Raw genomic sequence first — 14,220 nt, forward strand, 5'->3', positions numbered from 1 at the left:
TTACACTTTGGTAGTGAAAGGGTTAACCCTTTGGTAATGTGGTAGTGAAAGGGTTAACCCTTTGGTAGTGTGGTAGTGAAAGGGTTAACCCTTTGGTAGTGTGGTAGTGCAAGGGTTAACCCTTTGGTAGTGTGGTAGTGAAAGGGTGAAACGGTACCTTGACCAGCTCCATCACCAGGAACAGCTGAGTGGGCGTGTCGTCCACCTCTATCAGCTGGATGATACTGGGGTGTCTCACTCTCCTCAGCACCGCAACCTCGTTCTCTATCAGGTGTTCCTGTTCAAACACACACACTTTAAATCACTAGGTTGAATAATGAATAATACTGGGATTATTCAGTTCACTCTCCTCAGCTCTTCCGCTCCTCAGCGGGGATCAATAAAGGAATAGTTGATCTTATCTTATCAACCTCATTCTCTAACAGGTGCAGCTGTCACATTAAACTGTAGTGGTAGACCGATTAAATCAGGCATATATCTGAATTTTTTTTAATAATAATGATCAATAACCACGCCCTCATGGTTGATTGACACAACATTCTTTTGTGTCTAACGTTTGTTGATTTAAAATAAGATCTACTAAATAAAAAGGATTTTTGTATCCCATTTGTTATGATCAAATTGCTATATTTTATCAGATGCCCCCCAAAAAAGAAAGAAAGAAAGAAAGAGGAGGAGCCGGTAGAATACCTTGCCACAGCAGCGTGCCTTGTCTATGATCTTCAGAGCATACTCCTGACCTGTTGACCTGTCAATCAAGTAGAATCATAGTCTTAGTCATAGCCACTATGATGATCATCATCATTACCATCATCACCATCTCCGACACAACTCATTGCAGTACAGGATGTGGCTTTGCATGTGTTAGTTTCTTATCGTCTATGCTTACAACGTCCCGTCCCCCCCCAATGTACATTTTCTTCCCCTTCGGATGTATATATTTTTTATGATCTCTTTTTACTACACAGTTCTGTATATCTGTTTGTCGTGTATGTCATAAATGTCATGATGAATTGAAAATGGGGGACCGAAAGTCTTTTTCTGGTCTGCATCCTCTTAGCAGTTTTGTATTGAGCCGTACTGTATTGTTCTGCAATCTGTTAATAAAGTTTTCAATCAATCAATCAAAGTCTAAGTGAAGCAATCAAGTGTGTTAGGCCCAATTCCCTTCCCTTGGCCTCGTTTTGGAGCGCCCTCGGCTGGGTAGTGGCTCTTCAAAGCAAAGCTACAAGGGGTAGGGGTTGAAATCTTTACCTAGGAAATGGAACACCCCTCGTTTCGTTATCAGTAGTCAAATCATTTAGATTTAAATTTAGATTTAGATTGTCATTATACAGCACAAGTACAGTACAACGTAAAGACATTTGGCATCCAACCAGAGTGCAAATGTAACAGTAAAGTGCAACAGTAATATATGTAAAGGACTTACATATTTCCGTTGTAATACGAGTACATATCAGATTATTTGTTTTTGATAGGCCTACGTATTTATTATATGCATCAAACACAGCATTTTATTTACAGTGTATTTTGAGATTAAGTTAATTGTATGCCTACAATACCTGTATATATAATTTTTTTTAACTGAAATGTAGTGGAACTGAAATCTTCTTGAAATCTATAATTTTTCAGTGTGAATTTTAAACGTGCATTATTAAAGTCAGTGAGACATGTGTATGTGTGTGTGTATATATGTGTGTGTTTGTGTGTTACCTCTCCACACACTCCTTGACAACAGCAAAGTTTCCGTCTCCGATCACCTTCCCCACCATGTACTTGTCATTGATGTTGGACGATGACACACATCTGTTACCATTCACTACACACACACACACACACACACACACACACACACACACACACACACACACACACACACACACACACACACACACACACACACACACACACACACACACACACACACACACACACACACACACACACACACACACACACACACACACACACACACACACACACACACACACACACACACACACACACACACACACACACACACACACACAATTATATTATAAAGCAACAAAAAGAAAAATTTTGACTTTTTAATTGCTGTTTCTACCTGTTATAACAAAGGAAAACCTCAAACTCTTATGAAGAGGAGAAAAAATACTGGCTGTGTAGACCTATTTTTTAATAAAACACAGAAGAGGAGACAAAACACTGGTGTCTGTAGACCGACTTTGAAATAAAACCCTGAACTATTCAGGTATAATTGAGTCCTTCCCTTATTTGTGGAACATTTATAAAATAGAAAGTAGTCCACTTTGAAAAAAGAATACCATGTGTAGACCTACTTTGAAATAAAACACAGAAAAGGAGAAAAAACACTCCTCATACTAGCTCCTGATATTTAGCCACAAACCAATGCAAAGTCAATGTGGGTAAGGTATCAAAACGACCGGCTTGGTCCAACTCGAGTTGCTATTACTTTTTGGAAAGTTACACCCCTCAGTTTGGGTACAAATTACGACTCTAAACGGGCTATTTTCATCCATAGGAATGAATGGAGGAATGTTCAAAACTAGTGTAGAAGCTGCATTTTTCTGTTTTACCATCACCATCACAGTGGTCTCAATAAAAAAAATGGAATTGGACATTTCTATCTCAACTTATGGCTATTTATTTGACAGTCACACTCCACATACACACTAATGGACTCTCCACTCTTGCTGAAATTTGTGATTTCACTGTTTCTTTGCTCGTCTTCCGATCGCCACACGGGCCATAATTGTCAACTGAATTATACGTAATCGCACATAACCCTTCATCAACTCCCAGGGCGGCTACGTGGCGTATTGGGCAAGGCGCTCGCCACGAAATGCTGGAGACGCTGGGCTCGTCAGTTCGAGCCCAGCGCTCCACATTTGCTTTCAGTTTAGCTGGTCGTCCGTACTAATACACATTGGCCATATTAGGGGGTGGGAAACTGATGGGTGGGGATCGGGCGTTGTGGACAGCGACTCCTACAGGTCGGTTGGTGCGCCTGCGCAGTAGAATCAGGAAGTGTCGGGGGCAGCGTGAGCCTCCCACGCGTTACTCCTCGCCACTGAGAGATCGAGCTGCGCAGGTGAAAAGATGCGACTGCTGTTACCTCAAGTACCGGAGGGGACTTGTGCTATGTATGACTTAGTCCACATTGCAGCCGGCTTGTGGGAGGCAAGAAACAGCGTCCGTGACAGGGGAGGGTTGAATTGGATGATACGAAATTGGGATGGGAGAAAATATAGAAAATGGGAGAGAAAGTGGATAAAAAAAAAAAAACTTCATCAACTCCCTGATGTTCTCATATTAAAATATCTAAGCTTTATCTCTTATGGTTTTGCATTAATTGTCGTCTAGGTGACAGAAGCGCCGCCTCATTGAAATGCACTGAGCTGAATAACCCCTACACTCACTTCGTTAACGTTATTATAGCTATTATGATCTGTAATATCAACTGGATAACGTTAGCTTTGTTTGCAAACGTAAGTTTATGTTCGCCATCTATGACGTTAGCTATAGGCTAATGTTAGCTATCTATGACGTTAGCTATAGGCTAACGTTAGCTATCTATAACGTTAGTGTTGTCCCGAGTGTAGCGGGGACGGCGGAGAGAGGCAGCACTTAGTTTCCCCCAATGATGAACAATGATGACACAAGTTGTGATATTTAACTAGCTATGTATGTGCATTCACATTCACTAACGTTAAAATAGTGTTATATTAACGTTAAATGTTCGCTCAAATAACGTTAGTTTTAAGTAAGGGCATATATCCCACAACGCATCGCTCTTAAAGGAGCAGGCAACACCCTACTACTTGTATCACATTTCAGAACGTTGAGGGACAAATGGATAGATTATCAAACATAGGGCTGGGCGATATAACGATAACGATAAATATTGCGATATATTTTAATAATCGTTTTTTTTTTTTATATATATATATATATATATATATATATATATTTTTTTTTTTTTGTGAATGAATGAATGAATGAAAACTTTATTTAACAGATTGCAGAATGGGTACAATACAGTATGGCTCAATACATACAATTGTTAAGGGGATGCAGACCTGAGAAAGACGTTTGTCTTGTTTCCATCAGGGTCCCCCATTTTCAATTCATATAGACCTGAAACAGGGCAGATACAGTGGACAGACTTGTCTTTCTTGCCTGCAACTTAAAGTAATGGCTTTGCTTGTCCAAATGACAATACTGACCAAATTGAGATTTATTTTTCTCTTGTCCATTTATTTTGTTTGCTTTCTAATTTAAAATACAGTTTGAAACCGTCTGTACACAGTAGGCTATGTGTGCTAGCAGAACTAGACTCCAGTCACGAGTCACAGTGGACATGTGCAGTGGTTTGTCCACCAAAAAAGCGCCAAAAGATAGAAAATAAACTAGTAGAGCCAGAACTGTTCAACTCCCCTGGAGCCACAGCCAGCAGAGAAGCCGGTTTACTTTAGCTTTTAAACCAGCTGCAGCCTGAGAACTGGAGTGTGAGGGGATGTAACACTAAAGATGGCGGCAACGACAAAGAATTGCTGCAAAATAAACATACATCTGTTGTTTAAAAAAAAATTAATAATAATAATTAAAGTTTAAAAAAATTGTTTTTTTGAATTTTTTTTATACTTATAACAATTTCGATAATTATCGATATCGAGAAATATGATAACATTATCATATCGTTATCGCGATATGATTTTTTTCCATATCGCCCAGCCCTAATCAAACATGTTTAAAATAGTTTCGGGACGCATCTATTCGAATACCAACCGTTTTGTGCGTTTTGCGAATCTGATTGGCCACTGACGTTTCTGGTCATGTGACATTGCACCAATCGTGTGACGGCAAGTTCTTTCGTCAGTTAAGCTTAGGCGCTCTTTCGAAGTTGGTTAAGGTTAGAGTTTGTCTTAGAGCAGGACGATAGAACGCCAGCCCTGATTTCAAACTCTAACTTTAACCAACTTCGAAAGAGTCGCCTAAGCTTAACCAGTGATAAACTAGGCGTGCTGGTCGGGGGGGGGAAATGGGCGCGTCACACGATTGGGCGCACATGTCACATGACCAGAAACGTCAGTGGCCAATCAGATTTGCAAAACGCACAAACCGGTTGGTATTCGAATAGACGCTTTCGGGACGGGGGGCCAGGTGGCGCAGTGGGCAAGGTGCTCGCCACCAACGCAGGAGATACTGGTATTGAGCCCAGCTCTCGGCGTTGCTTCCGGCTTGGCCGGCCGTCGTACTAACACAATTGGCAGTGTTAGAGGGTGCGAAAGCCGGTGGGTGGGTCCTGGTCGTTGTAAACAGCGACTCCTACAGTTCGGTCGGGGCGCCTGCTCAGCAAGGAAAGGATCTAGTGTGATCCTTTCACACGTTACACCCTCTCAGTGAGAGTCCGCGCTGCCAGGTGAAAAGAAGCAGTTGATTGGCTACACATGTGTCGGAGGAAGCATGTGATAGCCTCCACTCTCCCAGACCGACTGTAGGGGGGTAGGTGCGCAGCGACCAGGAAGGGGATTGGGAATTGGCATAACGACTAACATTGGGATGGGAGAAAAACTGAGGAAAAAGGAGGGGGGAAAAGATTAAAAAAATTAAAATAAAAAATTGTTTCGGGACTCCTACGACCTTAGAACTTTTTTCTAATCACGATCGCGGGTAAACTCGCATGTCTTAACACATCCCACGCCGGAAACGGCTTACGACGTGTTTCAAGTTCATGCGAATTCTGCCAATCCACGGCGTACGAAGTTATTGAGATCATATTTCATTTTTTCGCCATGTTATTCATAATTCCCTCACGGAGCCTCGTCTGATGCAGTGGGAGCATGCACAACTCTGCAACGCTTCAATACTGCCGCCTGGTGGATGATCGGCGAGTTGCCAAACCGGAAATGGACGAGTCAATCTCGGTGCGTCTGGGAAATGCGTCCGGCACTTGCATATTGTTGCGGGACTGTATACACACGTCCGTGTGTAGCGATCGCTGCCATAACGCAATAATCGATACGATTTGGCCGTTTATTATGATTATACAAACCGGAAATGGATTTAGGAGATCGCCGTCAAATAAGTGGGATCTTTTTCCTCCAGTCTCAGCGTCGAACGGTAAGAGGACACTGACGTCATTTTCAGCGCGTTTGTTTATTATTATCCATGCAAACTGCTCTGATCAATATATCACCCATACTACATAAAGCATTTACTCACGATCACGCAATTATAAACGACCCCCCCCCGTTCATCCGCGCATAATCAGTCATAACGTTTAGGATCATGTACAGTTGACATTTTTAATATAGCGTGTATCGCCAACAAACGCCATTTGATAATCTATATATGCGTTTATGCCTATATCTCACGTTCTAGGAATTACTGCAGAAAACGATAAAAACATTTATATTCTAGACGGTATTTTCGTATGAATCTATGAATGAAAAAGTAAAACGTTCCTACATCCTGAACGATAGATAATCGATGTTGAATGGGCCATAGTAATGTCAATCTAGCAATACAATTTAAAAAGTTATAGCCCTGCAAAGAAGGTGAACATCTCCATAGGCTTACAGTGCTGGCAGAGAGTGGTATAAGATGCTCAAATTGCGTGGCAGGGAATGTGTTAATAATAAAAAAATATATATACAGGTATAAAAAAAATTATAATAATAATTAAAAAAAAAAATTGGTGATTAGCCACACACACAACCGCGGTGAGAAAATGTCATACCGCGACAGCCCTACACACACACGCTTATGGAAGGTGTCAATCAACACAGTACAGACTTCTACATTCATTGGTCTATGTTAACCACGCCCTTTCTTAAGCCACGCCCCCAATGCATATGCCTCACTCCTTTCATACCTCAAGAACCGCTTGTCGTAGAGACTTAAGGCAGGTGTCAATCAACTCATTACATACTTCTACATTCATTGGTCTATAACCACGCCCCTTTTCTGAAACCACACCCCCATTGTAAAGCCATGCCCCTAACCCTTTGCATATCTCGTGAACCGTTTGTCATAGAGACTTGCCATTGGACTCAGTGGGGATATCCTCTTTCATTGGTCTATGTTTGCCACATCCACGATTATTAGGCCCTGCCATTTTGTGTATCTTTTGAACCGTTTGTCGTAGAGATTCGCGAGAGGGGTCATCGGACTCTGCTGGAAGATCCTCCCCATTTGGCCGGCGGGGCACAGGCGTCACCCACACTTTCACAATTTCCCCTGCGGAATTGTCTAGTTTTTGTTAAGACTTTACACCCTTTCACTACCACACTACAGAAGGTTAACCTTCTGTAGTGTGGCTGTGAAAGGGTTAACCCTTTGTCATGTGGCAGTGAAAGGGTTAACCTTCTGTATTGTCACAGTGAAAGGGTTAACAGAACTTCCGGTTTGCGACGTTCTGGTGAGCAGCCACATGAAAGAGCTCCCGGTCAATGAATATCAAAAAAAGGAAGTAAAACAATTCAAAACTAAATAAAAAGTGAAGATTCGAGGACAAAAGAAAGAAGGAAGAATGAACACGAGGACAAATGAAAGAAAGGCAACCCCAGATGAAGTAAATACACAGACGGAAAAGACTCAACATGAGGCAATGATGCAACAGGTAGAACAAGCTAGCGGGACGCTGAATGTCAGTGCAGAGAAGCTACAGGCTAACATTCAAACTAGCTTACAAGCTAACATAGAGGCTAACCAGGCCACCACGCAGATTGGATTAGGAGCAATGCGGAGCATTCAATGTAACACTGAAAATCCAACGGGGGTGGCAATGAGGCGTCGAAGCTATGTAGAAATAAAGAAAATTCAGAAAAAGAAAGGAACCAGAACAACGTGCAGGAGGCGGCGAGGGACATGGCGCGGAGAGGATGGAAGGTGCCGGGAGGGGAAGGAGAGAGGCCTACGCTGACGCAGAGGATGGAGAGAGTGTGCAGGTAGACCAGAACCAAGAGACGAGGATGAGGAGAGGAGGACGGAAAGAGGAAAAGAGGGGACCTGAACCGATTCCAAGCAGATCAACTATGAAGAACGACAAAAGGACACGAGAAAGGGACATGGAGGAGAAGAGAAGTGAAGGGCCACGGTGATCCAAGGAAGGATACAAGACAAAATCAACGTGGAAGAGTACCCAATACAAACATACACATGGGGAACCTGGGCATGAGAATAGATGCAACAGAGGAAAGATAATTGAACAGTTACCCCAAGAAGTATAAGAAAACTATAGCACCAGAATTTAGAATAATTAACACTATGATTTACAATACACACGTTATAGACAAACGATTTGATAATTTTTTTAAAAAGGGACACGCTGATTAGGAAACATATTGGGGAATAATACACGATGGACTGGTATGAAGGAACTACAGGATTACACGTGACACACAATACAAATGAACACAACAAATTCAGAGCATTGACCGGGAGCTCTGAGGCCGTTCACAGAACAAATGTTGGACTTATATAGTGTGCACTTCGCCACTAAGGGGAGCCCTCTCACTAGGAGAGCCATTACTCCTCACCCTTCCAACAGGGAACAGAGGGATACGATTAAGATCCTCTAACACCATGGGAGCACCAAATGTTGTCTTTTTTCTTTGAGTTATGTTAGAATAGCAGTTGCTTTGAATGTGCACATGATCATCTGTGAAGGAAAAAAAAAAAAAAAAAAGACAATAATAGGGACTTGGGAGAATCTCCATTGGGGATAACTCTGTCACTAGGGGGGGGCCTCTCCCCAGGAGAGCAGATTCCCCTCCAACCCGCCAACAGGGGCAAAAACTGGGAAGTGCTAATTATATGGCCTATTTTGTTTTCAGTTTTATTTTGTAAGTCATGTTAGAATAGCGTTTGCTATAAATGTACATGGTGATATCAGTGACATGGGACGTACAGAAGTGGGCAGGCTTTGTTCAGTGGGGGGGAATGTCGGGGGGAGGGGCCATCGCTCCGGCGGTTCGACCCGGGAGGGGGGGGCCTTGCGTGTTGTAAGGTCTGTACGGGGGGGGGGGGGGGGTCCTTCAGGCCCTCTGGGCGGTCTGGTCGCCGGGCCGGGGGGACACCGGGCTTGGGGGGTCGCGGGAGGCCATTGAGGCGTGGTGCTCTGGCCTTCTGCAGGCCTGGGCTTGGGGTTCCCGGGGGCCTGGCGGTTGGGCGGGGGTGGGTGGGGGCTCTGGGTGCTCGGCTCCGCGCATGGTGGACCTGGGATATGGGGGTGTTCTGTCTCTCGGGGAGGATGGCGGGAAAGAGGGGTTTCTCTTATGGGGATCAGAGTGGCTGAGCTTTGCCCAGTGGGGTCTTGTGTGTTGTGGGGTCGGTGTGCGTGGGGTGGGGTTCTCTGTGACATGGGAGGTAGTGGGCTTGGCTCGGTGGGGAGGAGTGACCTCTCCTCTCCTCTACTGGGCCTGGCCCAATTTAATTCAAGGGACCCGTGTCGCTGGGCACTCAGCCCCGCGCGTAGCGGACCTGGGATATGGGGGAGTCCTACGGGCTTAGCTCAGTGGGGGGGCATCGTTTCCGCGGCTCGGCCCGGGAGAGTGGAGTCTTATATGTTGTGGGGTCGATGTACGTGGGGTGGGGTTCTTGGTGACATGGGAGGTAGCGGGCTTGGCTAGGTGGGGGGGGGGAGTACCCTCCCCTCTCTCCTCTACTGAACCTAGCCCAATTTAATTCAAGGGACCCGTGTCGCTGGGTGCTCGGCCCCGCGTGGGGCGGACCTGGGATGTGAGGGAGTCCTATTTCTCGGGGTGGATGGCGGGGGGGGGGTCCCTCTTATGGGGGTCTGGGTTGCTGAACGTAGCCATATATCATAGGAATTCAAAGGACCCATGTCAGTGTATTGTTATGTATTTGATGTCATTTTAAGTATTGTCTAAGTGTTGTATGTCTATAAATGTCAATAAAAATGTAAGTAAAAATAAATAAATAAAAAGGGTTAACCATTTGGTAGTATGGTAGTGTAAGGGTTCAAGTGGAACGCTATAAGGTAATCTCTGGAGATCTGCTGTGGTTCGGTGGGTTAGGGTAAACAAGGTCTGCCTCTTACAACTAGCCTACACATACACAAACTTTATATTATTATATTATATATTGTTTACACTCCCTATTTTAAATAAATGTTTATTGTTACTTATCCATTGTACTATCATTTTATGACCTGTATCATGTCTTCTACTATCACATGTACCTGTACCTCCCCTCCCCCACTTTAACAATTTCCCCCGAAACTGGCCACCGTAAATGTCCAACCCCCCCCCCCCACCCCCTCCTAATAGACAGTCTCCTCCCCACCGTATGTGTATATTTTATCCCACCCATCGAAATCCCATCGATTTCCATTCATTTTTCATCAATCTAGCCTCCACGTTACCCACTGGGACTCTGTCTGAGTTTGAACAGGGAAAATACCGCCCCCTATCGTCTGCCGGATGGTAATGCACCCTTTGGATTGGATTGAATGTAACCACACTGGTTCTCTACTCACTATAACCAGTAACCACACTGGTTCTCTACTCACTATAACCAGTAACCACACTGGTTCTCTACTCACTATAACCAGTAACCACACTGGTTCTCTACTCACTATAACCAGTAACCACACTGGTTCTCTACTCACTATAACCAGTAACCACACTGGTTCTCTACTCACTATAACCAGTAACCACACTGGTTCTCTACTCCTGAGTAGCTTAGCGGAGCTACAGAAAGCCAGAGGCAGATCTTTAGAACTTTGTTGTGGGTATTTATTCCTCCATGCGATGCACGATTACAACTGCGAGTGGCCGGGTGATGATGTCCTTAAACGCCAAAACTTCAATGTAGGAAACTAGCTCTCCTTCTCTCTCCCGTTACTCCAGAACTAACAACCCTCCAGTGTGAGACCCAAACACTCACCCCTGAACAGCTCTCTTAAAGCAACACTCACCCCCTGAACAGCTCTCTTAAAGCAACACTCACCCCCTGAACAGCTCTCTTAAAGGATAACTCCACTATTTTGGGAAATTAGCTTATTTAACATCTTCCCTGGAGTTAGACAAGAAGATGCATACCTTTTTTGTCTCTGTGCGTGCATTTTAGCTTTGGGAATAGATGCTCCGTTAGCATAGCTTAGCTTCATCACTGGAAGTGGGGGAGGACAGTAGCCTTACAGTGCCTTACAGTGTATTGCAAGGTCTGACATTGACCAAACTTGATATGCATGACCTTGGTGGGCTCTAGGTCAACTCCTGAAAAGGGGGTCAATGTCAGACTTTGCAATCAAAAGTTAGGGGGCTAATAACCCTTGCCATAATTTCAGTGCGCCCCTAACTTTTGATTGCAAGGTCTGACATTGACCCCCTTTTCAGGAGTTGACCTAGAGCCCACCAAGGTCATGCATATCAAGTTTGGTCAATGTCAGACCTTGCAATACACTGTAAGGCACTGTAAGGCTACTGTCCTCCCCCACTTCCAGTGATGAAGCTAAGCTATGCTAACGGAGCATCTATTCCCAAAGCTAAAATGCACGCACAGAGACAAAAAAGGTATGCATCTTCTTGTCTAACTCCAGGGAAGATGTTAAATAAGCTAATTTCCCAAAATAGTGGAGTTATCCTTTAAAGCAACACTCACCCCCTGAACAGCTCTCTTAAAGCAACACTCACCCCCTGAACAGCTCTTTAAAGCAACACTCACCCCCTGAACAGCTCTCTTAAAGCAACACTCACCCCCTGAACAGCTCTCTTAAAGCAACACTCACCCCTGAACAGCTCTATTAAAGCAACACTCACCCCCTGAACAGCTCTCTTAAAGCAACACTCACCCCTGAACAGCTCTTTAAAACAACACTCACCCCTGAACAGCTCTCTTAAAGCAACACTCACCCCTGAACAGCTCTCTTAAAGCAACACTCACCCCCTGAACAGCTCTCTTAAAGCAACACTCACCCCCTGAACAGCTCTCTTAAAGCAACACTCACCCTCTGAACAGCTCTCTTAAAGCAACTCACCCCTGAACAGCTCTTTAAAGCAACACTCACCCCCTGAACAGCTCTCTTAAAGCAACACTCACCCCTGAACAGCTCTTTAAAACAACACTCACCCCTGAACAGCTCTTTAAAACAACATTCACCCCCTGAACAGCTCTCTTAAAGCAACACTCACCCCCTGAACAGCTCTTTAAAGTAACACTCACCCCTGAACAGCTCTTTAAAGCAACACTCACCCCTGAACAGCTCTCTTAAAGCAACACTCACCCCTGAACAGCTCTTTAAAACAACACTCACCCCCTGAACAGCTCTCTTAAAGCAACACTCACCCTCTGAACAGCTCTCTTAAAGCAACACTCACCCCCTGAACAGCTCTTTAAAACAACACTCACCCCCTGAACAGCTCTCTTAAAGCAACACTCACCCTCTGAACAGCTCTCTTAAAGCAACACTCACCCCCTGAACAGCTCTCTTAAAGCAACACTCACCCCCTGAACAGCTCTCTTAAAGCAACACTCACCCCCTGAACAGCTCTCTTAAAGCAACACTCACCCCCTGAACAGCTCTCTTAAAGCAACACTCACCCCTGAACAGCTCTCTTAAAGCAACACTCACCCTTGAACAGCTCTCTTAAAGCAACACTCACCCCCTGAACAGCTCTCTTAAAGCAACACTCACCCCCTGAACAGCTCTCTTAAAGCAACACTCACCCCCTGAACAGCTCTCTTAAAGCAACACTCACCCCTGAACAGCTCTCTTAAAGCAACACTCACCCCCTGAACAGCTCTCTTAAAGCAACACTCACCCTCTGAACAGCTCTCTTAAAGCAACACTCACCCTCTGAACAGCTCTCTTAAAGCAACACTCACCCCCTGAACAGCTCTCTTAAAGCAACACTCACCCCCTGAACAGCTCTTTAAAGCAACACTCACCCCTGAACAGCTCTCTTAAAGCAACACTCACCCCCTGAACAGCTCTCTTAAAGCAACACTCACCCCCCCCCCCTGAACAGCTCTCTTAAAGCAACACTCACCCCCTGAACAGCTCTCTTAAAGCAACACTCACCCCCTGAACAGCTCTCTTAAAGCAACACTCACCCTCTGAACAGCTCTCTTAAAGCAACACTCACCCCCTGAACAGCTCTCTTAAAGCAACACTCACCCTCTGAACAGCTCTCTTAAAGCAACACTCACCCCCTGAACAGCTCTCTTAAAGCAACACTCACCCCCCCCCCTGAACAGCTCTCTTAAAGCAACACTCACCCCCTGAACAGCTCTCTTAAAGCAACACTCACCCCTGAACAGCTCTCTTAAAGCAACACTCACCCCTGAACAGCTCTCTTAAAGCAACACTCACCCCCCCCTGTACAGCTCTCTTAAAGCAACACTCACCCCCTGAACAGCTCTCTTAAAGCAACACTCACCCCCTGAACAGCTCTCTTAAAGCAACACTCACCCCCTGAACAGCTCTCTTAAAGCAACACTCACCCCCTGAACAGCTCTCTTAAAGCAACACTCACCCCCTGAACAGCTCTCTTAAAGCAACACTCACCCCCTGAACAGCTCTCTTAAAGCAACACTCACCCCCTGAACAGCTCTCTTAAAGCAACACTCACCCCCTGAACAGCTCTCTTAAAGCAACACTCACCCCTGAACAGCTCTCTTAAAGCAACACTCACCCCCTGAACAGCTCTCTTAAAGCAACACTCACCCCCTGAACAGCTCTCTTAAAGCAACACTCACCCCCTGAACAGCTCTCTTAAAGCAACACTCACCCTCTGAACAGCTAAGCAACACTCACCCCACTGAACAGCTCTCTTAACAATTGTGTGTATTGAGCCGTACTGTATTGTACCCATTCTGCAATCTGTTAAATAAAGTTTTCATTCATTCATTCATTCATTCATCCCCACCATGCTGCTATGATGCCTGAATTTCCCCAAGGGGATCACTAAAGGAATATATTATCTTATCTAGCATACACACAGCAGACAGACAAAAAAAGAATACACAGACAGACAGACACAGACAGACAGACAGACAGACAGACATTCACTCTCACACACACACACACACCCTCCAGCATGCTGGGTGGTGTGATCATGCCAGCTGTTATCACAAACAAAATCTCTCTCTTTCTCACTATGTCTCTCTCTCTCTACCTTCAGGGCTGGTGTCATCAGGCTTGTCTGGCGCTCCGTTGACATCTGAGGACTGGTGGAGAGAGATCTG

The 14,220-nt window shown here is 44.8% G+C and overlaps 1 protein-coding gene across 1 annotated transcript in view; it reads right to left on the bottom strand.

Moving 5' to 3' along the window:
* LOC311234450 (serine/threonine-protein kinase DCLK2-like) overlaps positions 1-14,220 on the bottom strand; it is a 90,602-nt gene that overhangs the window by 18,342 nt on the left and 58,040 nt on the right. Inside the window, exons 6-9 of the mRNA XM_084321629.1 lie at positions 14,151-14,217; positions 1,714-1,819; positions 691-748; positions 158-277 (exon numbers count right to left, since the gene is read on the bottom strand). Of these exons, the coding sequence (XP_084177755.1) occupies positions 158-277; positions 691-748; positions 1,714-1,819; positions 14,151-14,217 (351 nt within the window). The remainder of the gene's footprint in view (positions 1-157; positions 278-690; positions 749-1,713; positions 1,820-14,150; positions 14,218-14,220) is intronic.

Source organism: Notolepis coatsorum (genome assembly GCF_963971535.1).
Source record: "Notolepis coatsorum genome assembly, chromosome: 1".
NCBI lineage: Eukaryota > Metazoa > Chordata > Actinopteri > Aulopiformes > Paralepididae > Notolepis > Notolepis coatsorum.